This window comes from Arabidopsis thaliana, assembly GCF_000001735.4.
Source record: "Arabidopsis thaliana chromosome 1 sequence".
Classification (NCBI taxonomy): Eukaryota; Viridiplantae; Streptophyta; class Magnoliopsida; order Brassicales; family Brassicaceae; genus Arabidopsis; species Arabidopsis thaliana.
The window spans coordinates 5,778,730-5,798,762 of NC_003070.9; the positions used below are offsets into that span (position 1 = coordinate 5,778,730).

General features: G+C 36.6%; 9 protein-coding genes across 12 annotated transcripts; 5 read left to right on the forward strand and 4 right to left on the reverse strand.

Moving 5' to 3' along the window:
- Positions 1-278: 278 nt before the first annotated feature.
- EBS3 (Alg9-like mannosyltransferase family) lies at positions 279-3,704 on the reverse strand. The gene is made up of 10 exons (NM_101551.4): positions 3,294-3,704; positions 2,913-3,000; positions 2,663-2,822; positions 2,232-2,449; positions 1,803-2,098; positions 1,544-1,655; positions 1,305-1,443; positions 936-1,132; positions 753-842; positions 279-664 (listed from the first exon to the last, which is right to left on the reverse strand). The coding sequence occupies exons 1-10, from the start codon at positions 3,572-3,574 to the stop codon at positions 533-535; spliced, it is 1,713 nt and encodes a 570-aa protein (NP_173134.2). The 5' UTR covers positions 3,575-3,704; the 3' UTR covers positions 279-532.
- Positions 3,705-3,725: 21 nt separating this feature from the next.
- AT1G16905 (Curculin-like (mannose-binding) lectin family protein) lies at positions 3,726-5,111 on the reverse strand. The gene has a single exon (NM_001084080.1). It carries the CDS (start codon positions 5,086-5,088, stop codon positions 3,817-3,819), a length of 1,272 nt encoding a protein of 423 aa, NP_001077549.2. The 5' UTR covers positions 5,089-5,111; the 3' UTR covers positions 3,726-3,816.
- A 1,162-nt stretch (positions 5,112-6,273) lies between these two features.
- LSH8 (LIGHT-DEPENDENT SHORT HYPOCOTYLS-like protein (DUF640)) lies at positions 6,274-7,230 on the forward strand. The gene has a single exon (NM_101552.3). It carries the CDS (start codon positions 6,644-6,646, stop codon positions 7,136-7,138), a length of 495 nt encoding a protein of 164 aa, NP_173135.1. The 5' UTR covers positions 6,274-6,643; the 3' UTR covers positions 7,139-7,230.
- Positions 7,231-7,827: 597 nt separating this feature from the next.
- AT1G16916 (uncharacterized protein) lies at positions 7,828-8,600 on the reverse strand. Of its 2 annotated transcripts, none has more exons than NM_001332269.1 (2): positions 8,255-8,600; positions 7,828-8,166 (listed from the first exon to the last, which is right to left on the reverse strand). In NM_001332269.1, the coding sequence occupies exons 1-2, from the start codon at positions 8,427-8,429 to the stop codon at positions 8,033-8,035; spliced, it is 309 nt and encodes a 102-aa protein (NP_001322650.1). In that variant the 5' UTR covers positions 8,430-8,600; the 3' UTR covers positions 7,828-8,032. The 2 variants fall into 2 exon arrangements, with proteins under 2 accessions (NP_001322650.1, NP_001117299.1); NM_001123827.2 differs by having other exon boundaries at positions 7,831-8,166; positions 8,255-8,426.
- Positions 8,421-10,583, reverse strand: RABA1b (RAB GTPase homolog A1B). The gene is made up of 2 exons (NM_101553.3): positions 10,198-10,583; positions 8,421-9,189 (listed from the first exon to the last, which is right to left on the reverse strand). Exons 1-2 carry the CDS (start codon positions 10,416-10,418, stop codon positions 8,760-8,762), a joined length of 651 nt encoding a protein of 216 aa, NP_173136.1. The 5' UTR covers positions 10,419-10,583; the 3' UTR covers positions 8,421-8,759.
- Positions 10,584-10,949: 366 nt separating this feature from the next.
- Positions 10,950-13,023, forward strand: AT1G16930 (F-box/RNI-like/FBD-like domains-containing protein). Of its 3 annotated transcripts, none has more exons than NM_001332270.1 (4): positions 10,950-11,124; positions 11,201-12,178; positions 12,284-12,424; positions 12,518-13,023. In NM_001332270.1, exons 2-4 carry the CDS (start codon positions 11,258-11,260, stop codon positions 12,803-12,805), a joined length of 1,350 nt encoding a protein of 449 aa, NP_001322751.1. In that variant the 5' UTR covers positions 10,950-11,124; positions 11,201-11,257; the 3' UTR covers positions 12,806-13,023. The 3 variants fall into 3 exon arrangements, with proteins under 3 accessions (NP_001322751.1, NP_001322750.1, NP_173137.1); NM_001332271.1 differs by having other exon boundaries at positions 11,222-12,178; NM_101554.2 differs by having other exon boundaries at positions 10,950-12,178.
- Positions 13,024-13,253: 230 nt separating this feature from the next.
- Positions 13,254-14,762, forward strand: AT1G16940 (F-box/RNI-like/FBD-like domains-containing protein; the record flags this gene model as incomplete). Its single annotated transcript, NM_101555.1, has 3 exons — positions 13,254-14,096; positions 14,196-14,339; positions 14,445-14,762. 3 exons carry the CDS (start codon positions 13,254-13,256, stop codon positions 14,760-14,762), a joined length of 1,305 nt encoding a protein of 434 aa, NP_173138.1.
- A 413-nt stretch (positions 14,763-15,175) lies between these two features.
- AT1G16945 (F-box/FBD/LRR protein) lies at positions 15,176-15,468 on the forward strand (the record flags this gene model as incomplete). Its single annotated transcript, NM_001332272.1, has 2 exons — positions 15,176-15,226; positions 15,322-15,468. 2 exons carry the CDS (start codon positions 15,176-15,178, stop codon positions 15,466-15,468), a joined length of 198 nt encoding a protein of 65 aa, NP_001321236.1.
- Positions 15,469-17,149: 1,681 nt separating this feature from the next.
- On the forward strand, positions 17,150-17,937 carry AT1G16950 (uncharacterized protein). The gene has a single exon (NM_101556.4). The coding sequence runs from the start codon at positions 17,354-17,356 to the stop codon at positions 17,633-17,635; it is 282 nt and encodes a 93-aa protein (NP_173139.1). The 5' UTR covers positions 17,150-17,353; the 3' UTR covers positions 17,636-17,937.
- The last annotated feature ends 2,096 nt before the right edge of the window (positions 17,938-20,033 follow it).

Sequence of the window (20,033 nt, forward strand, 5' to 3'; positions counted from 1 at the left end):
AACGTCAATATACCTACCATGATCTCGATGACTCGATCAAATTTTTAGAAAAATTAATACCTTGTTTAGGTTATTCTTTTCTTCAAAGATAATCTTTTACAATATATATACACAACTTTTTTAGTTCATTATCTTCAATTCTATTGCGTTCTTCTTCTGTACCTTTTTACGACGCGTTGGTCAAACGCTAACTTAAAGAGGACAGAAATATGAATTATGAAGTGCCCTCCATAGTCTTCTCATTTTCTCCCTTTTTCTCGATAGCCAAAATTGGAATCCGCAATATCAAAAGACAAAAAGAATATAGACTTTGCACAATAATGTCATAAACATAATCTTCCACGTTCTTCTGACCATTTGGAGATTTCTTACAAAGTTAAAACTAGTCTCTTTCACAACAACACAACTACGAACCGTGAACGTACCTGAACTTAAAGCCGATACTAATCAGTTATTAGTTATTACATTCTCCCAAAACTACCCAATGAACTGAGTTAAAGCTACAAGTCTAAGGAGTTTTAACGATTTGTGATCATTTTGGGACTCTTCTCAGTGCTACGTATTTGCCAAACACATTTTTCTCCTGCCACATGTGCGGGATGAAGAACGATCTATACTTAGCTGGCGACAGCTCTCTGTCCAAATAAGGCAACACCGCAATAGCCTGAAAAAAGGGTCAAAACAACCAATTGAAGAAGTGAAGTGAAATCAAAGATGGATTCTGTTTCAGGAAGATGGTTTGATTCCTATACCTCCCATGTAGATAAGTCGCTGCCTCGATACTGATACGGTCTGCTAAGCTGCAACTCAATGAGGAATGTACAAGTTTCGATGTTCTTTAACTGGAAAAAATGGAACGAGTAAACAAGCCATGATTAAGTTTATGTTTAGAGATATTTTGAAGGTTTCATGAGAGAAGAGTGTGTGAGTATTACATATTGTTCTTCGGATGCTTGGTTCTTGTTGTTGAAGTATGGAGGTGATGCTGAAGTGCCTCCAAGTGTATTGTTAAATGGGAATGGAAGAAGACCGCGGAATCCATCATCGATCCACCGTACTTCGCTAATGTAGTGGGGCACAAAAAACGATGATGGGTATCGATGCCATTCACTTCCCACACATAGAACAGAACCTGACATACAAAACCAACCAAGAAGTCATCAGTGATTAGAAAACTTTTGTCAAAAGGACTTTGTTACCCTTTTTCCAATGGCAAATTACTATTCTTGAAGTAAAAGTGAGATGTGATCTTCACTCGTCTTAGCATTATAATGATCAAGAAGTTCAGTTCGAATTGGATATACCTGGTCCTGCATCATCATGATGCTCCAGTAGTTTGTAGACCTCCAAGGGAGCGGAATAGCCATTAATAAGAGCAAATGTGCGAGAATGTGAAGCACATAAGATACAACCAAGAATCACAGGTCGCATGTATTTGGTTATCTGCGTATTAAACAGATATGTGAGAATCGTACAATCTACTTCTTTTCAATTTGCGGAAAGGTATAAATCAGAGACTGAGATATTGTAAGTTGGAACTTACTGTCACCAGAAGACTTTCACGTGAGCTATACTTTTCCCGGAACAGCTCAGGGATGTTCTCAATAACAGCAGAAGCAGAGACACAAATAAGAGGGTATATAGGATAAAGGAACCTGCAGTCAATTAATTGACAATCAAAAACATTGTTTGTTGAATACCGTGATTTTGTAAAAGTATCATAAAACTGGTTTCCTCAACGATATAGAAGCCACCATACGAATGCTCAAAAAATTACAAGATGAAAGATCTTAGAAAATCACCTTTCTTCTTTGTGGGGCTGAAGTGACATGAACGCCAGCCAAATATACATCGGGGAAATCACAACCAGCAGGGCACGGTCATACTTCCTTCTGATAACAGGATATATTGCGACAAACAACATTGCCAAAATGAAACAGAAGTTGAAGTTGTTAAATCCATTTCTTATATAAAATAACGCTCCTTCAGTCCCATAGAGATGGCTCTCTCCACCCCCTAACACATTGTATATCAAGAGATTCAAAACTGATGATGTCCATCTCTTGTAATAATAGTAATCCACAAGTAGTGAGACTCCCTAGAAAAGAGACAAAACTAATTAGAAGAGAAAATAGTAATTTAAAGTTACAGGTGCTAATGAAAGTCAGCGAGATCCAATAATTCCCATAAAATTCACACAGACAAAGCATCTAGGATTGGTGTTAGCTTACAAGGAGAAATATAGTGGTGACTGCACCAGCGATAAATGCTTGCTTGAATCTCTTAACCAGAGAGTAAATAACGACAGGTAAAAAGGCCAAGATAGAAAATGGCCAGCCAAGAATCACCCCGACAACCGAAACTGCAACAGCCATGGCATACTTCTCGAAAAGTAATAAACCAGATGAGAGGCTTATGGCGTACATAGAAAATGAACTGGGGAGGAAACCTATCAAAATTTTAGAGAAACATGAATTAGTAAGAAACCAGAACACAAAGCCAAATTCAGAGCAATGTCTTTGGAATAACTTATACAAGCATTTGAAACTAAAACCTATCGGATGCAAGAATAACTTGGAAAGCCTATATATGCATATTAAGGAAATATGACAGAAAGCTTAAGCAAGTGTAACAACAAATCAAAACAAAACAAAACACTCACTGGTACTAGCAAAGAAGCAGCCACTGGTTAAGCAGAGCATCGCAACTGCATAGGTAGCGATACGTTTCCCATACTTTCTGGAGAGCGCAACAACCAGGACAGTATCTGAAACTGCAGAAACCAGTCCGAGAAAGAGTCTCACTGCATAGAAAACTCTAACCTATCCAAAAGATAGACGTAAACTGGATAAGAAACATGCAGTTATATCTATACCGATTAGAATGTACATCAGTAAGTATGCATTGCTTACCTTGTCATCACCAAACCACCAAGAAGCAGGCCGTCCAGCCAATTCATGGAATAGAATGTATAAGTACGACCGAAGAGCAAAGTTGGAACTGCAAAATACACACACACACACACACAAAAAAAAAAAAAGTAATCAATCTCATGATTATATCTTCATATAAAACAAAGCTCGATAACCTAATAAAGATTCCGTTGAAACCGAAGTTCCACTAAAACCAAATCCCAACCTCACATTTCTGATTTCAAATTGAAACAAAATGTTGAGAATCAGTAGTCACCGATACATAAGTATAGAATCACAGCTCAAAGTACATGCTCACTCGAGCTAACATCGGGTCTTTAGCTCAGTAGTAACATAATCAAATGTAGCGGAAAAGCAAACCTGTATTCCCAGGTCTGAAATCCGGACTTGTAGAGAATATAATGAAGAGGCTCCCAGTAATTGAACACTTCATCGCAGTCATGAATGATATTAGAAGTCGCGCTCATGTAACGAAGATAACAAAGCGCTATAAACGGCAAGAACCATCGGAGACCACCATCCTCCGCATCACCGCCATTAGATCGGCCAGGTTTATCGGTCTTCGAGTAAGATTTCGTAGAAGACGAAGAAGAAGAGTCAGATATAAGTGGACGCCTCTGACGCGTCGTCGTTAGATCCATCGAGCTTAGAGAATCTCAGCACGAAAATGGAGGTCGTGAAATTGCAAATGGAAGTTTTATTAGTTCACTTCATTGTTCATTCTCTTCTCGACGAAGCAATGAAGAAAAAGATTTGTGAAAAGTATCTCATCGAATTAGAGGCTTATTACATAGATAAAAAGGCCTTTATTAAGTCGTACATATAATGGGCTTATTAGTACTTTAAGCCCATTATGTTTTTTGCCTTTTCTACACGTTACTGATCACACATTAGGAGTTTTGATATAAGCCACTTTTCTGGAATCAGACACTTTGACTAAAGTCCCAAGCTCATAACTAATCCAACACTTAAAGCTACTTTTATCGAAAAAATACCCCAAACATTTACAGTCTCCACTACACAAACCCCGACACTTGCTCTCTCCAAGCGCAAGACCAACGTTATACTTAGTCATGAAATGCTCAACACCTCCAAGTCTATAATAATGAAAACTCTTCGGATCACAACTCTTCACCTTCTTAGGCTTACAAGCCTTACTCCAGCCCATTAAGCCCACTCCCAACGGACAAGCCACACATTGATTGTCCTCACAAATCCCAAACGCTCCACACTTGGACGGTAACCAACACTCGTTGTTGTTGTCGTGGTTGAAAAGCTCGAACGTTACTTCCCATGCAAGAAACGTGACCTTGGAATCGAAAGAGTAAATCCTAAGATTTCCATCAGCGTCGAGCCTAAGGAAACTTTGTGAGGCGTTGAATCTAGGCCTTGCGAGAAAATGTTTATATGGAAACTCAGGCCTGAGCCCCGGCGTGGCTAGGCCCAATTGAGTCGTGGTCCCTTGGTCTTTAGCCGAGTATAGAGTGGCGCTTGGAATAAACCGACCCTCTATAATGTGATACACAAGGGATTTGTTGTTGCTACGAGGGATTAAACGGTTTAGAACGAGTCGGTCGGGCTCTAAGATAAGACTATAAGACCCATTGTTGCGGCTTACGAGCTTGTTCTTCGACCCATCGAGTGTTAAAGACTGACCGACCAAGAGTGTATCCGTTGGGAATTCAAAGCTCTGCCACACGGGCCATCCTCCATCATCAAACAACACAAGATTTCCATTTTCGTTCATGGTCAAGCCTATAACACCTTTATTTTCTGTCATGGTCTGCCATACGACTCTGCCATCTGGCTGGGCGAGGACAAGGTTTCCCTCCGGTCCAAACGAAAGAGAAGCCTCTTCTTGAACTGGTTTTTGTGGGTTAGCTTGCCAAACCCAACGAATGATTGAATCAGAACTTCCTGTCCCCATCCCGATAGCGAGTGTGAATGCGTTTGGCGTGGTGTTGAAGAAACATAGACGAAATTGGTTACGTATTACACCTAAATCTCTGTAACTTGCACCGTACTCCACCGTGGATTCTCCAAAGTCGCCGTTGTTAAGGAACCGGAATTGCTCCATTGGAGGAACTTGTGGTCGGACGAGGGAAATCAGAAGAAAAAGAGAAAGAAGAATAAGAATATGTGATGCTAATGCCATTTTTTCAAGGTCTTGATAGAAACAAATAAAGGGATCAAACAGATGTGTATATAATGCAAAATTTAGAATAAGAAATAAAGAAGTCAAAACGGATTAATTAATTTATAGTTAATTCTAAATTAATGTTTATATTCTATATGAAAATTTGTATGCTCGTGTAAATTTCTTAAGCCGTACTATACGACGTCGCACATGTGGTTGGGGATACGATTTTAAAGATCGTTTTCATCGTATGATGATGATTTTGAGATTGCGGAGACATTACAAATTATAGGCTGTCATTGGTTGCACTGCGCTTAAATATAACAAATATGGTTATGGTTCGAACCCAAGTCTTACCATTCAAGTTTAACTAGGCAAACAAATAACTGTCGCTTGCATGTATGTGATCTCATTCTATAATCCTTACAAAAAATAGTCTGCCTTCACTCTATAATCAGTATCTCAGTTCTTTGCCGCTTAAGGTTTTCTTAGGGCAGTAAGAGATTCACAGGCAAAGGGCCAGAGGAGTTTGTATAAGAAGAAGAAGAAGAAAAGGAATCTTATGAATGGTACGGGTACTAGTACTAGTTCAAATTATTTAAAGTTAATTCCATCACCTTTATGATCCATAGTTATTAATTCTTGAGATCTTGGTTGCTACCCATTTATCTTTACATTAAAAAAACACACATCTATATATATATGTAGAGTGTATACGTATTGACTCGGATTTAATTTTGATTGATATATGTAGTTATTGAGTTACTATCATCATTACCTATTTAATCAATATCTAAGAGAAAGTGTGTAGAGTGCTATTACGAAATTAGGACTTCATTTTTGCCTTTTTGGCATATATGAGTCTAACTTGAATTCTTGTGAAGTATATGAAAAATCTTTTTCGTATAACAACGTGAGAATAAACCCTAGAATATAAAGTATGTATATATTTATACAAATTTCCAAACGCTATGACGTTCTTAAAAATCTAATTAGGCTATTATGAAGGTGCTTTCTTTAGAGTTCAGAGCAATAACGCATTGTCAAAACTATCAATTTGAACGATCTCGTGCTATGCGTTCACATTGCATAACTTTCTGCGTAAATAATTTAGGGATGCGGAAGTCAACAATCTAATTAACGAACCAAATTGATTTGGGACTTTTAAGAGAAGCAATTATCAAAACGACAACACCAAAACTCAAAACGTGAAGATGTTTTGGTAATGGGCCAAAAAGTCAGTGAAGCCCAATTAAAACTCAACAAAATCACAGTCCAGCAAATGACAACGGTCAGCTGCAAATGAAGCCAAAAGCAAAGGATATGCAGAGCCAGTCCTTATCCTCATGTCGTACGGTACGGAGGCGCAAATAAAAAACTGTCGTTTTGACACCCTCTTGATTTTGTGCTGATGTGATATGCTGGACAGCTCAGCTGCGCCCAAGTAGGTTAAACCATTGTAAGCTCAATCTATATAAAGAGCCGAGACATTGTAAGTTGAAAGGGAATAATAATAAAAAAAAGGTAGAAACTTTCTCCATCGTCTCTGGTTCTGAAGGTTTTTCTTTCAGAAATGACGAGTACAAACACGAGAAACAAAGGCAAATGCATAGTAGAAGGACCACCACCGACTCTAAGCCGTTATGAGTCACAAAAAAGCCGCGACTGGAACACGTTTTGCCAGTATCTCATGACCAAGATGCCACCAGTTCACGTATGGGAGTGTGAATCAAACCACATCCTCGATTTCCTCCAAAGTCGTGACCAGTTTGGTAAAACAAAAGTTCATATCCAAGGATGCGTTTTCTTCGGACAGAAAGAGCCACCAGGAGAGTGTAACTGCCCGTTGAAACAGGCGTGGGGAAGCTTAGATGCTTTGATCGGACGGCTGAGAGCAGCTTACGAGGAGAACGGTGGCTTAACGGAGAAAAACCCGTTTGCCCGGGGAGGGATTAGGATTTTTCTGAGGGAAGTGAGAGGTTCACAGGCGAAGGCGAGAGGAGTTTTGTACAAAAAAAAGAAGCGTCTTGTAGTTGTTGGTACGGGAACTAGTACTACTTGGACTTAATTTGCCTAATTAAATCACCTTGGAATCATCATAGTTTAATGATTATTGACTTGTTCTTGTTACCTATCTATTTATATATAAATGATACAGAGATTATAATTTAGTGTGTTTTGACTCATCCAATTTTTATTGACAGAGTTACTATAATCCACTATTTTGTTTTTATCAATATCTAGATCAAGTGTATTATAGAATGAGCCTTAGTTGATGGAATTCTTGTGAGGTATATATACGAATCTTGTTTCATATAACTAGGTGAGTACAAACTGTAGAAAGTATGTAAATATTTACATACCAAACGCTATGACGTTCTTCAAATTTTAGTGAGGCCAAGCAAGGTGAGATGATATATATTTAAGGTATATATGGTTTATACGCAAAAGTAGTGGGGCTAAAATGGAACAAATGCTGCAGAACAAGTAGTGGAGAGTACTAAAATTGCAATCAAATTAGGCATTTCCCCCATTAGAGGGTTAATGGGCCCTATGGAATTGGGTTCATTGGGCTGTTTGAAAAGACGAAGAAGACGAGCAGATCTCACGACCGGTGCCTGAACGATTTCTCCAGATAATTGGTAATCGATCAACCGGAACTCACTCACTTGGATTTGGTAATGGTGATTGTTGTTGATTACATCCACGGTCGGGAATTGCATTAAAATGCTCGAAAATGCTAAACCCGTAAGAGATTTTAAGCAGTGACTTATTGAAACCCTTTGATCAAATTGAGTTCAGAAAGCAGCAATCTTTAAATTAAGCACAAAGCCAGAAACCAATGAGTACGAGTATCAGATTTCTAGGGTTCATTAAAAAAAGATGCAAACTTTAGGTCAACGATACTAAAATCACAAGATCAAAACAAAATTACAAGAAAAGATGAAGAAGAGAGTGATCATCATTTCATAGCTTTCTGAACCGAATCTCTAGGCAATAAACCAACATCTCCTTGTTGATTCTTCTCCTGCTCCTGTTTCAGAAGCGAGTTTCTCTCCATCTCACGCCACTTATTGATCGCGAATGTACATAGAACTGCGAAATATTTTATATTTTATTGGAATGTTGGATTCAATCGAGATCAAAATAGAAAAAAATATGAAGCAGCATAAAGCGAACTTACATCCGGCGCCGACGAAGTAGACCATTCGAAGCATCTTTGGAGCTGGTGGTCCTTCCTCCATCATTTCTTCTTCTAATCGCTCGCTCGCTCGCTCGCTCCTATCTTCTTCTTCTTCTCTAAAGGAACGGCGTCGTTTGCAGTTTAGTGACAAAATGAGACCTAAACCCGACAACATAACGCAACCCGACCCGGTTCTGAAGTTGTGGTTTTGGATTTTGAAGATTACAAAGACAGAGGAAATTAGAATCAAAACTGGAGGACAAGGAGAGCGACGATCCAACTATCGAAGATGAACGTCGGCATTTTAGATCCAGATTCCTCTGCTTAACTGATGCATATTGAGCCTGGTTCACCAACAATTCTTGAAATAAAGTTAAATAAACATTATGTAGTGTATGGTCTAAAACTCATACAAATGTCGATAGTGTTACAAAACAAGGACATAATCAAACAATGGACCATGGGGGTTATAATTCTCTCTCAACAGTGAAAACAAAAAAAGGCTTCAATTTGAGCAGCACCCGAGTTTCTTCAGCGCAGAGACATCGTTTTTAACTTCGATTTTCTCACCTTTCGGGACAGAGGCGTTCCCATCTTCACCAGCTTCCACTTGCTTCTTGCTTGTGATGCGATAAATTTGTGTCAACACCTCTGCAAATGCGTCCTCCACATTGGTAGCTTCAAGGGCAGATGTTTCCATGAAGCAGAGCGATTCTTGTTCCGCATAGGACTTCCCGTCTTCTGTAGGAACAGCTAGCAAGTGGCGGAGATCAGATTTGTTACCAACCAGCATCACTACAATGTTTGGATCTGTGTGGTTCTTGAGCTCCTTTAACCACCGATCTACGTTCTCAAATGTTGCACGGCGAGTTACATCATATACTAGGAGTGCACCCACGGCTCCACGGTAATATGCACTAGTGATGGCACGGTACCTGAGACGAGAAGCAAAAGTGAGTCTTCAAATTGTGGCGAGAATCAGTGGTTGACAGAACAAAAGGTGTCAGAGAAGAAAATTCTTATAAGCTTTTTATGTTTTGCCAAAAGTGATAATTAAATTGGTAGGTCAAAGAAGGAAGTAAAACAATCGTCTCAATGGAGGCAACTCAACTAGCAAACAGAGCAAGTCCTTTGTAGCATTCTAACAATAGTCTATGCAAGTGTTCGTGATTCTAGTGATCATTAACCAGAAAAAATCGCATGCTCTTGTTCATCCATCCAATTCAGATTCCATCAAAGCAATCATGGTCATATTGAGTCAAAACCCAAAGACTTATTTCAGAAGAAGGGCACTTTTTTTAATCTACATTATTAGCTACCTCAAGATTCCATCCGTCAATGGTGGTCAAATGCAGTCAACTTCAGACAAACGAGCAATATTTGAGTACAAAAGTCAACGGAGAGACTCTCTAGTAAAAGGCTGCTGAACACAGAACACATTCACAACCAAAAAACTAAAAACAAGCACATAAGCCAGTGAATGAATCACACATTGAATAGTCACCACTCACCAACCTAGACCTAGAGAAGATAAGATCAGCTTCATGTTAAGCTCCCATTCACTCCAAAACTGTTTGATAGAACATATAGATTGGGCTAAAGAGCTCAATTCCAACACAGTAACATAAATTCAAATTAAGTCAAACAAACGAATCAAAAAGCTAGTGTCCGCTATCAAAGTCACCAAAACGATAGATCTATGGAAACTCGTTTAAAGCCACTGCTAGATCGAGAACCTAAGTATGGAAGCAAAGGAGCTTAGAGTGATCTCCGGGACAGTGGCTTCTATTTGCAATGTACTCGAGACCAATTGACCCAGGAATAAATCGAAAATACGCCACGAAACTCAATGTGAAATACCAAGATCTAGCATGAAGGCCGATTTTACATACAAATAAGAGACGAAGAACGAAATGAAGAGACGAGGAAGACGAAAAACGAACCTCTCCTGACCAGCAGTGTCCCAAATCTGAGCTTTAACGACTTTGCCATCGACTTTTAAGGTACGAGTGGCGAATTCGACGCCAATGGTGGATTTAGACTCTAGATTGAACTCGTTTTTAGTGAATCTGGAAAGGAGATTGGATTTGCCAACTCCAGAATCGCCTATAAGAACAACTTTGAAGAGGTAATCGTAGTCATCTTCCACTCTGTACCCTGCCATCTCCGCCGTCTCCAGGTGGTTGCTTCTTCTCAGCGATTAATCTGAGAAAGAAAGAGAGAGAGAGAGAGAGACGCAGCAGTGTGAAGGTGTAAACTGAGATTTGAAATAACGCTGAGAAGAAATTGGTGTATGTGTTAAAGTGACGGCTTGTGACAAGACAGTCTGTAACTGTAATCGAGATCTGGTCCGTTGATCTATTGGGCGCGTGTGTGACTGTTGTTATATCAAAAGGTTTTTACTTTTTACAGGTTTTCGCTGTATTAGCAGGGTGAAGACTAAAAATTTGATCATTAAATCACCATAAGATCACTAGATTAGTTAGCTCTAATAAAGTGGGAAGTACAACAATATAAACACAAACTTTTTCTTGAAATAGGACGTTTTAACTTTTAGTAATAATGTAATTTCATATCTCAAAAACTTAACTTCTCTTTGGTTATATTATTAATTGACTCACGCCATGACATACATTATTTTTCTAGCTAAAATTTGTAATCAATGTAAATATTAAAGATAGTAAAAAAAAACTACGTGATTAATGTCCTGAGTTGACTATTATTGTCTGCATCTTAGAGATGTCAAAGATGTCAACAAGCAAGCGAGACGATCTATGTTCCCTTTTCCCGGAAAATTGACGGTGCTTTCGTCTTATTCTTCCTCTCTCGCCGTTATCTCTTTGGGAATAAATAATACTTAAGTACTACAGGTAATTTCAGTATCGTTTGATTCTTTCTGGAGTTTATGAGTTGACTTTTTTAGCTAACAGATTCGTGATTCTTCAGTTTGTTATTTACATGATTCAGTCTCAAACTATATAGTTCAGAGTTTAAGGAAACGACATGGATGATGAAACCTCTGTTAAAGAGAAGCAAAGGAACTCCGATAGGATAAGCAATTTACCTGATTCCTTGTTATGTCAGATTCTCTCAGATCTCTCCACAAAAGAATCGGTTTGCACAAGCGTTTTATCAAAACGATGGAGAAATCTCTGGTTACATGTTCCTGTATTGGATTTGGATTCCAATAACTTCCCAGATGATGATGTTTTTGTGAGTTTCGTAAATAGGTTTCTGGGTTCTGAAAATGAGCAACACTTGGAGAGATTCAAGTTGATCTATGAGGTTAATGAGCACGATGCTTCTCGTTTCAAGTCTTGGATCAATGCTGTGATTAAGCGTAGAGTTTGTCATTTTAATGTTCATAATGAGGTGGATGATGATGACGAGTTAGTTAAGATGCCTTTATCTCTCTATTCATGTGAAAGATTGGTGAACTTACAGCTCTACCGCGTAGCCTTGGATCATCCGGAATCTGTTTCGCTGCCTTGTGTCAAGATTATGCATCTTGATATGGTCAAGTACGATGCTGATTCGACTCTGGAGATTCTAATATCAGGTTGTCCAGTTTTGGAAGAGTTAACCATAGTTCGTGATCCCAATGATTCTCTTGAAGTTGTGTGTGTGCGTTCCCAGTCTTTAAAAAGCTTCAAGATAGATTCTGAGCGCTACGAAAGTCAAAATCATGTTGTTACAATCGATGCTCCAAGACTTGAGTATATGAATCTTTGTGATCATCGATCTGACAGCTTCATAATACACAACATTGGCCCCTTTGCAAAGGTAGATATCGATGTTATCTTTAATGTCGAATATAATGATCCATTGGAACCAGATGATTCTTCCAAGATAGCTATGCTAGGTAAATTCCTCACTGGGTTATCTACGGTCAGCGAAATGGTCATATCTTCTGATACTCTACAGGTATATATATGCTCGATTCAATAACATTAAGCTTATACACTTCCTTTATGGCTTTATCACATTTTCTCAGTGAACCCATGTTTGTTTGTTTTTTTGGCTGCATAGGTTATTCATGATTACTGCAAAATGGAACAACTACCTCAATTCTCTAACTTGTCTCGCTTGCATGCTTACTTCGAAGATACTTGGTGGGAAATGTTGCCAACCTTCCTTGAGAGCTTCCCAAATCTACACTCACTCGTCATGGTGAGTTTTCATTTGCTTCTTCTACCCTCATGTAAATCACATTAAGATTTTTGATAACAAAAACTCAAACTTCCCTCGGTTATATATTATCAGGAATTTGATTGCTTTCCAGACACAGAGCAGATTGATCTTTCATATGTGCCACAATGTTTCCTATCATCTCTTGAGTTTGTTCATTTGAAGACTCCATACGTTGTTAACATGCAAAAGGAAGGGAGACCGCTCACAGGAACATCAAGTAAGAGGAAATTAGCAAAGTACTTTCTAGAGAATGGTGCAGCTCTCAAGAAACTGACAGTAAGTGCGAGTTTCTGTAACATCATCGACGAAATCAAAGCGATTCCAAGAAGCTCTACGAGTTGTCAAGTTGTCATGGATTAATTGAGCCACCTTACGAGGCCGTCTCTCATAAATCCAGTTTTGTATCCAATCCGATGATCTACAGATAAATCAAGGCTTGTTTTTTTTGTAACATGTTGGTGGATTAGTCTCTTCTTACAGAAGAGGTTTCTTTACCTACTATATATTAACACTCTCTGTTGGAGTTGTAAAACCAGATGGTATCTATGAATTTCCTTTTTTTTTTTTTTTTTTTTCTTTTCAATGTTGGATAAAATCATAAAAGTAAAGTTACATCTTTTTTGTTACGTAAATCTCGGTCATTATAAGATTCGGATTTACCTAAAACTTAAATTAACCTTAAATAGCCGCATTCACGTATTGACGTGATCAAGACTCAGAAACCCTTTGCAGAGTCGAGTGATCGGATCGTCGTTCCTTGTTCAGTTCTCCTTCGTGATTATTGTTTGATATAACGCAGAAGTTATAGATGACGTTTGAGGAGAAACGTGTTGGTCATAATATAATTAACCAGTTACCAGATTCTTTGCTTTGTGAGATATTTTTCAATCTTCCCACGGAGGAGGTGGTCAAGACTAGCCTTATATGTCGCAGATGGAGATATGTTTGGCAATCTTTGCCTGGGTTGGATTTGGTGATCAATGGCTCCAAAAATTATGATAAGTTCGATTTTCTCGAAAGGTTTATGTTCTTACAAAGAGTTAAGCTAAGGTATGTTGGATATGGTCACAATTGTCGAAACATGACGTCGATGATGATGAACAATGTGATTAAACATAAAATTCAACATTTAGATGTTGGTAGTAATAGAAGGTATGTATATGATAGAGTTGAGATACCTCCAACTATTTATACATCATGTGAGAGATTGGTATTCTTGAAGCTCCATCGTGCAAACTTGCCTAAATCGCCGGATTCAGTTTCTCTGCCTTGTCTTAAGATCATGGATCTACAAAAAATCAACTTTGTTGACAGTTTGGATATGGAGAAGCTGGTCTCAGTCTGCCCAGCCCTAGAAACCCTAACTATGGACAAGATGTATGGAGCTAAAGTCTCATCTCAGTCTCTATTGAGCTTCTGTCTAACCAATAATGAAACTGGCTATCTGAAAACACAAGTTGTAATGCAAACCCCAAAGCTCAAGTATCTAAAGCTGAACCGTCAGTTTATTCAAAGAATCGTTATAAATGATTTGAGTTCCATTGTCATGTTGAATCTTGATGATGTGGCTTATTTTGGTGAAACCTTGCTTAGTATTCTTAAACTCATCTCTTGTGTCAGAGATTTGACTATCTCCTTTGACATTCTTCAGGTAAACTATCTATCTTGATTCTCTCTAACTATCTATATAAGCGTTTTTTTCTTTTTCTTTTGAATGTGAAAAGTTGTAACATGCATTCTCCTTTTGTAGGATTATCGTCACTTCTCGAAATCGAAATCACTACCAAAATTTCATAAACTTTCTGTATTGAGCGTCAAGGACATGGCGGTCGGATCTTGGGAATCTTTACTAATCTTTCTCGAGAGCTGTCAGAATTTAAAATCTCTCGTCATGGTATGTATTTGTTCTGTTTAATCAACTAACTAATTGAAACTCATATTCTGAAAATATTGGATATACTAAACTTGTCTTCTTTTGTTTCTCTACTTTAATTTGCAGGGGTTTCGAGATTATAACTGGGGAATAAATTTTTCAGATGTGCCCCAATGTGTTTTATCATCGCTTGAGTTTGTTGAGGTAAAAGCAAGAGAGGTGGCGGATATGAAGAAACTATGGAGTTATTTTATGGAGAATTCAACAGTGCTCAAGAAATTTACTCTATGCTTAGATCATATAGAGGATCAACGTGATCATGTGATGCTCAGCAAGCTCTTTACATTTCCAAGACGATCTAACAAATGTGAAGTTGTTGTTCGCTTGAGAACATTTGGAACATACAAGCCCATGTCTATGTTTTCTTGTGCTGATGGTTTCTGACCTTTCTGCTGAGAGAAAGACTAATTTTGGCTTTGAGCGGTTTTGAATTTTGAATGATTTGGTCTAAGGCTTTGGTATGTAATAATGTTGTCTCAAATTTGAGCATTTTTCCTCTTCGGACATAGTAGACGACAACAGACAATCTAGGGTTTCCATTTTTCTTTTGACGTCTACAATGTTTACTGTTTTCCTCTTCGGCAGAATCAGAAACCCTAAATTGTTCCTTGGTAAATACTCTTTCGTGTTTATTTTTATTTTTTCAACTCCGGGTAATTAAATCATACGTCTTCAAAAGACGTGTGTCTTCGATTTAGATTTTAAATTTCAGAATTCATAGATGACGTCAGAGAAGAAATCTGTAAGTGATATAAAGATTTGATTAACCAACTATCAGATTTCAAACTTGGTGGGAAATGTTGCCAACCTTCCTTGAGAGCTTCCCGAATCTACACTCACTCGTGATGGTGAGTTTCATTTGCATCTGCCCTCATGTAAATCACACTGCGTGTCATTTTTAATAGCAAAAACTCACACTTCACTCGGTTATATATGTTCTCAGGAATTTGATTGTTTTCCAGACAAAAAGCAGATGGATCTTTCATCTGTGCAACGATGTTTCATATCATCTCTTGACTTTGTTCACCTCAAGACACCGTTTGTTGTAAACAGGCAAAAGGAAGGGAGACATCAAGTAAGAGAAAATTAACAAAGTACTTTGTAGAAAATGGTGCAGCTCTCAAGAAACTGACAGTAAGTGCCTGTTTCTGTAACATCATCGACGAAATCAAAGCGATTCCAAGAAGCTCTACGAGTAGTCAAGTTGTCATGGATTAATTGAGCCAGCTTGTGAGGTCTATCGTCTCCGATAAATCCAGTTTTGTATCCGATGATGATCTACAGAGCAGGGTTTCTACTCTCTGTTGGTGTTATAAGAATTAAGAATGATAAAACATTAAAACCAGATGTGCTATTAGATAAAAATATCTTATTTTTATTGGGACGATGATATGATATTCTTTTATTTATTTTTATTGGGACGATATATTTTTTGTTTTTACGTAAATCTTGGTTATTATAGAATTTGGATTTTCAAGTTAAATTAACCTTCTCAGTTGACCTTTAAATAGCCGCATTCACGTGAAATACGTGATCAAGACTCACAAACCCTAAGCAGAGTAGGGTGATCTGATCGTCGTTCCTTGCTCAGTACTCTTTCGTGATTCTTTGTTTGACTCTGAATTTTTCATCTTTTTTTTTCAACTCTGGGTAAAATCAGACATACGTTTTCAACAGATCTGTGTTTATAATATAGTACTCTTCGATTTTTTTTTTATCATACAATGCAGAAGTTATAGATGATGACTGAGAAGAAATCTGTTGGTTATAATATAATCAAAGATATGATTAACTAATTACGAGATTGTTTGCTCTATGATTTACTTTTCAATCTTCCCACGGAGGATGTACTGTAGTTATATATTTTTGACTTTTTTGTTTGTTTTAATTTCTGATAATAGTTGTAGTTATTGTTCTTATAGTGTAATTACATTTGTCATTTTTATTAATACGGACTCGTGTGGTATATGGTTCGTGTAGTTGTACCTCCTTATAATGGAAGATAATAATGCTAAATCTATGATACATATATATTCAACCAAATTCTGATGTATCATTAATTTTGGGTTTATATTTTTACTAGAACTTCAATAATAGAGAACTTTGACCAAAAAAAAAAAACTTCAATAATAGAGAACAAGAGGTATGAAAAGTAATATGTTTAAAGCATATAATTGTGTGCCACGGATAAAATTTTGCTATAAACAGTAAAACACACAAAACTCCAAAACAACAGAAAGCAATGCTTTCAACAAAGCACTCATACAATAGTATTGAACCACACTGATAATGAGCCATAGAAATAAGTGGTCATCGATATTTATATTTTGCTAAATAAGTAGTCATCGAGATCACTTCATCAACTTTTATCGTCTCTTATGGAACATCTCAGTCAGCAACTTAGCAAGACATTGAACAATTTTTTTTTTTTTTTTACCACCTAACAAACAAAATATTTAACTGAATACAAACAACTAATTATTTTATATACCGTTTTATAGTGGTGATCAAAGTAAAGACAAAACAAAAACCAAAAAGAAGATATACATATATATTTTATATGACATTTATGTTGTATAAAACTCAATTCTGCTATTTTGATATTATTGTTAAATTATCATATTCAGATAAGCAATGAAAAGCATGTAACGTGAAAGTGTTTTTGTCTGCTGCTTGGAATTATAACATACACTTTGTCAAAAAAGAAAGAAAAAAACACCTACATATATGCATTGATCCATCAATTACAAACATAAACACTTTATATATACGAACTCACCAATTTAGTTCATTTGTACCTAACCCAAATAAATTTCCATTGACCTCATCCATCTCCTGTTCTCTCTATATATATCCACTCTATCAAAGTATTCACTCACAGAAACACAACCAAATCCCAAAAAATAAACTAAAAATTTCTTGCTTCATAACTAATTAATTAATATCTAAAATTATACAACAAAATCAATCAGGTAATGGCTCGTCCAAGGATCTCCATTTCGATGATTTGCTTACTCATTTTGATTGTTGGTTTTGTCTTGCAATCTTCTCAAGCTAGAAAAGTTCTAGTCCCTTACGGCACAAGCAAGGGTTTGTTTCTTAGTGCCCTACCCAAGGGCAATGTACCACCTTCGGGTCCAAGCGACAAGGGTCACACTTCTCCTCCGGATGATACCGACCAGCGTATGGTACCAGAAAACTCGCCGGAGATATACCGTCGACTAGAATCAGTCCCTAGCCCCGGCGTGGGTCATTAGGCACATTAATTGATTGTCGTCTTTTCACTTCATATATGTTGACATGTTGTCGAATTCTATTCACAATGATATCATATACCGTTCGTAAGTCTTCTCAAGAATGTTTGTGTATGTGTGTCTTCATATATAATTGATATAGATATGTTTGTGTGTGATCCGATCCGTTATTGAGTAATAAAAAACCACTATTCTACACTTTGATTTATCATTTATTCAATTATATATGTTGTCGAATATTGCAGATCTCTATATGTAACGACATACAGCTTTTGTCCGTTTGAAAATATTATGTATTTAGAGAAAACTTAGTTTAAATGATATTCTTATGACTTATTTGTCAATTATCGCTTAGAAAAACCGAAGTTATCAAAACTATTTTTGTCATATCAATTTTTTTTCTTGCATTAAAGAGATTGAGTTCATGTGTACACTTTCTTTTATAATTAAAAAAATTATATTCTCAAAGTATCAGAAAATTTGATTAAATCCTCGTTTTATTTTCGATAGTGTGTATTTAGAAGAACTACATTCTTAATTTGGTAAAAAAATTCATTTGTGGGTATAAATAATATAAGGCTATTAATAGTTGCCCAATTGTAGTTCACACGGTGTCCAAAGAATACTATAGACTCAAAGGGACAAATTACATCATACGATTTTTACACAAATATAAACATGAACGTACGATTGGTGCCCACCATAATCGATACAATGTAAAAAGGTTGCGTACGTAAATCATATTCTTCATGAAGAAAGCTACATATAAAGCCTGTAACTTAGAAAGTAAACAATAATTCAAAAGCTTCGTTTTGACATCTTCGTAGAAAAAGTTGATGATTTGACAATAATTATGTCTGTTTACGTAAGAGACGTCTTCCTCTCTCCAGTTGACATTTTTGTTTAGTGAAATTGAATAGATTCAGGGTTTCGACTAAAGAGAAGAAGAAGAAGAAGAAAAAAGAAAAGAGAAAATAGACATGCAATAATATAAGGAACACCATTATTGCTCATCTCAGGGATTATACTATTTAAGGACTTACTTTTTGCCAAGAAGCTCTTTCCTCACTTTCCTTTTTTGTATTTTCTTAATAAGTTTAACTAACCAACTAGTAGTAAGATGGAGCCGCTTGTTATACACATTCAATGCATGTGTATATCTTTAAGTAGTGTTTTTTTGTTTGTCAAGTGATAATAATTACTAACTTCAAGTAGTTTTTTTTTGTTTTTGTTTATATATAGTTAAATGTATACAATATAATATATATAGACTGTATTAGAATATATTCATAATGATCATTATCACGAATGGTGTTTGTGTTTGCCATTGGACGGCTGCGAGAGAAAAGACGAGTAAGAAGAAAAATTTAGGTCTAGGAGCTTTATTGCTCTGATTCCATGATTATAGAAGTGATGATTTTATTATAATACAGAGATGAGCTTATATACAAAGAGAGATATCTAGGGTATTACAATCAAAGTAAATGTGAATATATGACTATAGATAAATAGACTAATGATTGATATAATCAAAGATATGAATATTATCTAATAGACTGTAGTGAAAATCCTAGACACAAATATTTCTATTAAAATTTTACTTCTAATAATAATTAAAAAAAAAATTGGGATATTCCTATGACTTTCCATATGTAACGTCATGTCACATAAAAGTGTTGAAAATGGAAATCCTTACTTTGAATTTAACTCAAGAAAATTTTAAAATCATATTGTCGAGTTATATAACCCAAAACTAGTAGGTTTAGATAAATATTACATGACACGCTAATGTTATATCAAAGCATGAATTCTGCTGTCAGATGAATGTGGTTACAATCTCAAAATCATGAAAACTGTTGAAAAAGTCATTTATAAAATGTTTTGCTTCCAAAACCCAAAGCTAAAGTTTAAATCGTTCAATGGGTCATTATCATACATTAGTCTACATAAATCTTGGTAAATTTGCACTATTATAGATTCGTTTGAAACTTGTGAACCACGTTAATTTCATTATCAGCAAATGAATTGTACCAATTTTTTATACCATTGGTGCGTCGTTGTTATAGAACAAAATCCATTATTTTCGCTTCATATTCTTTGACAATGATGTATCGAAGTTCACTTCACTTTACCTGGTAGAGTTGTTAAGTGTTAACTAAGACATTGGCCATCTTTATTTGACATTACCACAAAATAAAGTAAAACTAAAACTTATGATTTTGCACTCCGTATGAAACGGCACGGTTGATAGAAGCGGATAGTTACGGGCCTTACAGGCTTATAAGCCCAAAATTTTCAAGCTAAAAGCCCAAAAATACAAAACTGGCTTGTTGCAAGTAGTCGCTCTTGAAACAGCGTGAGTTTCCAATTAAAACAATTAGATGAGTACCCGCACGTAGTG

What these genes read in the sequence shown, in the direction of transcription:
- EBS3 (NM_101551.4), bottom strand. Translation starts at nt 3,574, where the DNA reads ATGGATCTAACGACGACGCGTCAGAGGCGTCCACTTATATCTGACTCT. An exon ending in TCACCACTATATTTCTCCTT is followed by an intron (nt 2,099 to 2,231) that starts GTAAGCTAACAC and finishes TCTCTTTTCTAG; the next exon opens with GGAGTCTCACTACTTGTGGA. An exon ending in TCATGATGATGCAGGACCAG is followed by an intron (nt 1,133 to 1,304) that starts GTATATCCAATT and finishes TTTGTATGTCAG; the next exon opens with GTTCTGTTCTATGTGTGGGA.
- AT1G16916 (NM_001332269.1), bottom strand. Translation starts at nt 8,429, where the DNA reads ATGTTGTCGGGTTTAGGTCTCATTTTGTCACTAAACTGCAAACGACGC. An exon ending in CTACTTCGTCGGCGCCGGAT is followed by an intron (nt 8,167 to 8,254) that starts GTAAGTTCGCTT and finishes AATATTTCGCAG; the next exon opens with TTCTATGTACATTCGCGATC.
- AT1G16950 (NM_101556.4), top strand. Translation starts at nt 17,354, where the DNA reads ATGGCTCGTCCAAGGATCTCCATTTCGATGATTTGCTTACTCATTTTG.
- LSH8 (NM_101552.3), top strand. Translation starts at nt 6,644, where the DNA reads ATGACGAGTACAAACACGAGAAACAAAGGCAAATGCATAGTAGAAGGA.
- AT1G16930 (NM_101554.2), top strand. Translation starts at nt 11,258, where the DNA reads ATGGATGATGAAACCTCTGTTAAAGAGAAGCAAAGGAACTCCGATAGG. An exon ending in TATCTTCTGATACTCTACAG is followed by an intron (nt 12,179 to 12,283) that starts GTATATATATGC and finishes TTGGCTGCATAG; the next exon opens with GTTATTCATGATTACTGCAA. An exon ending in ATCTACACTCACTCGTCATG is followed by an intron (nt 12,425 to 12,517) that starts GTGAGTTTTCAT and finishes ATATATTATCAG; the next exon opens with GAATTTGATTGCTTTCCAGA.
- AT1G16905 (NM_001084080.1), bottom strand. Translation starts at nt 5,088, where the DNA reads ATGGCATTAGCATCACATATTCTTATTCTTCTTTCTCTTTTTCTTCTG.
- RABA1b (NM_101553.3), bottom strand. Translation starts at nt 10,418, where the DNA reads ATGGCAGGGTACAGAGTGGAAGATGACTACGATTACCTCTTCAAAGTT. An exon ending in GACACTGCTGGTCAGGAGAG is followed by an intron (nt 9,190 to 10,197) that starts GTTCGTTTTTCG and finishes TTCTCGTCTCAG; the next exon opens with GTACCGTGCCATCACTAGTG.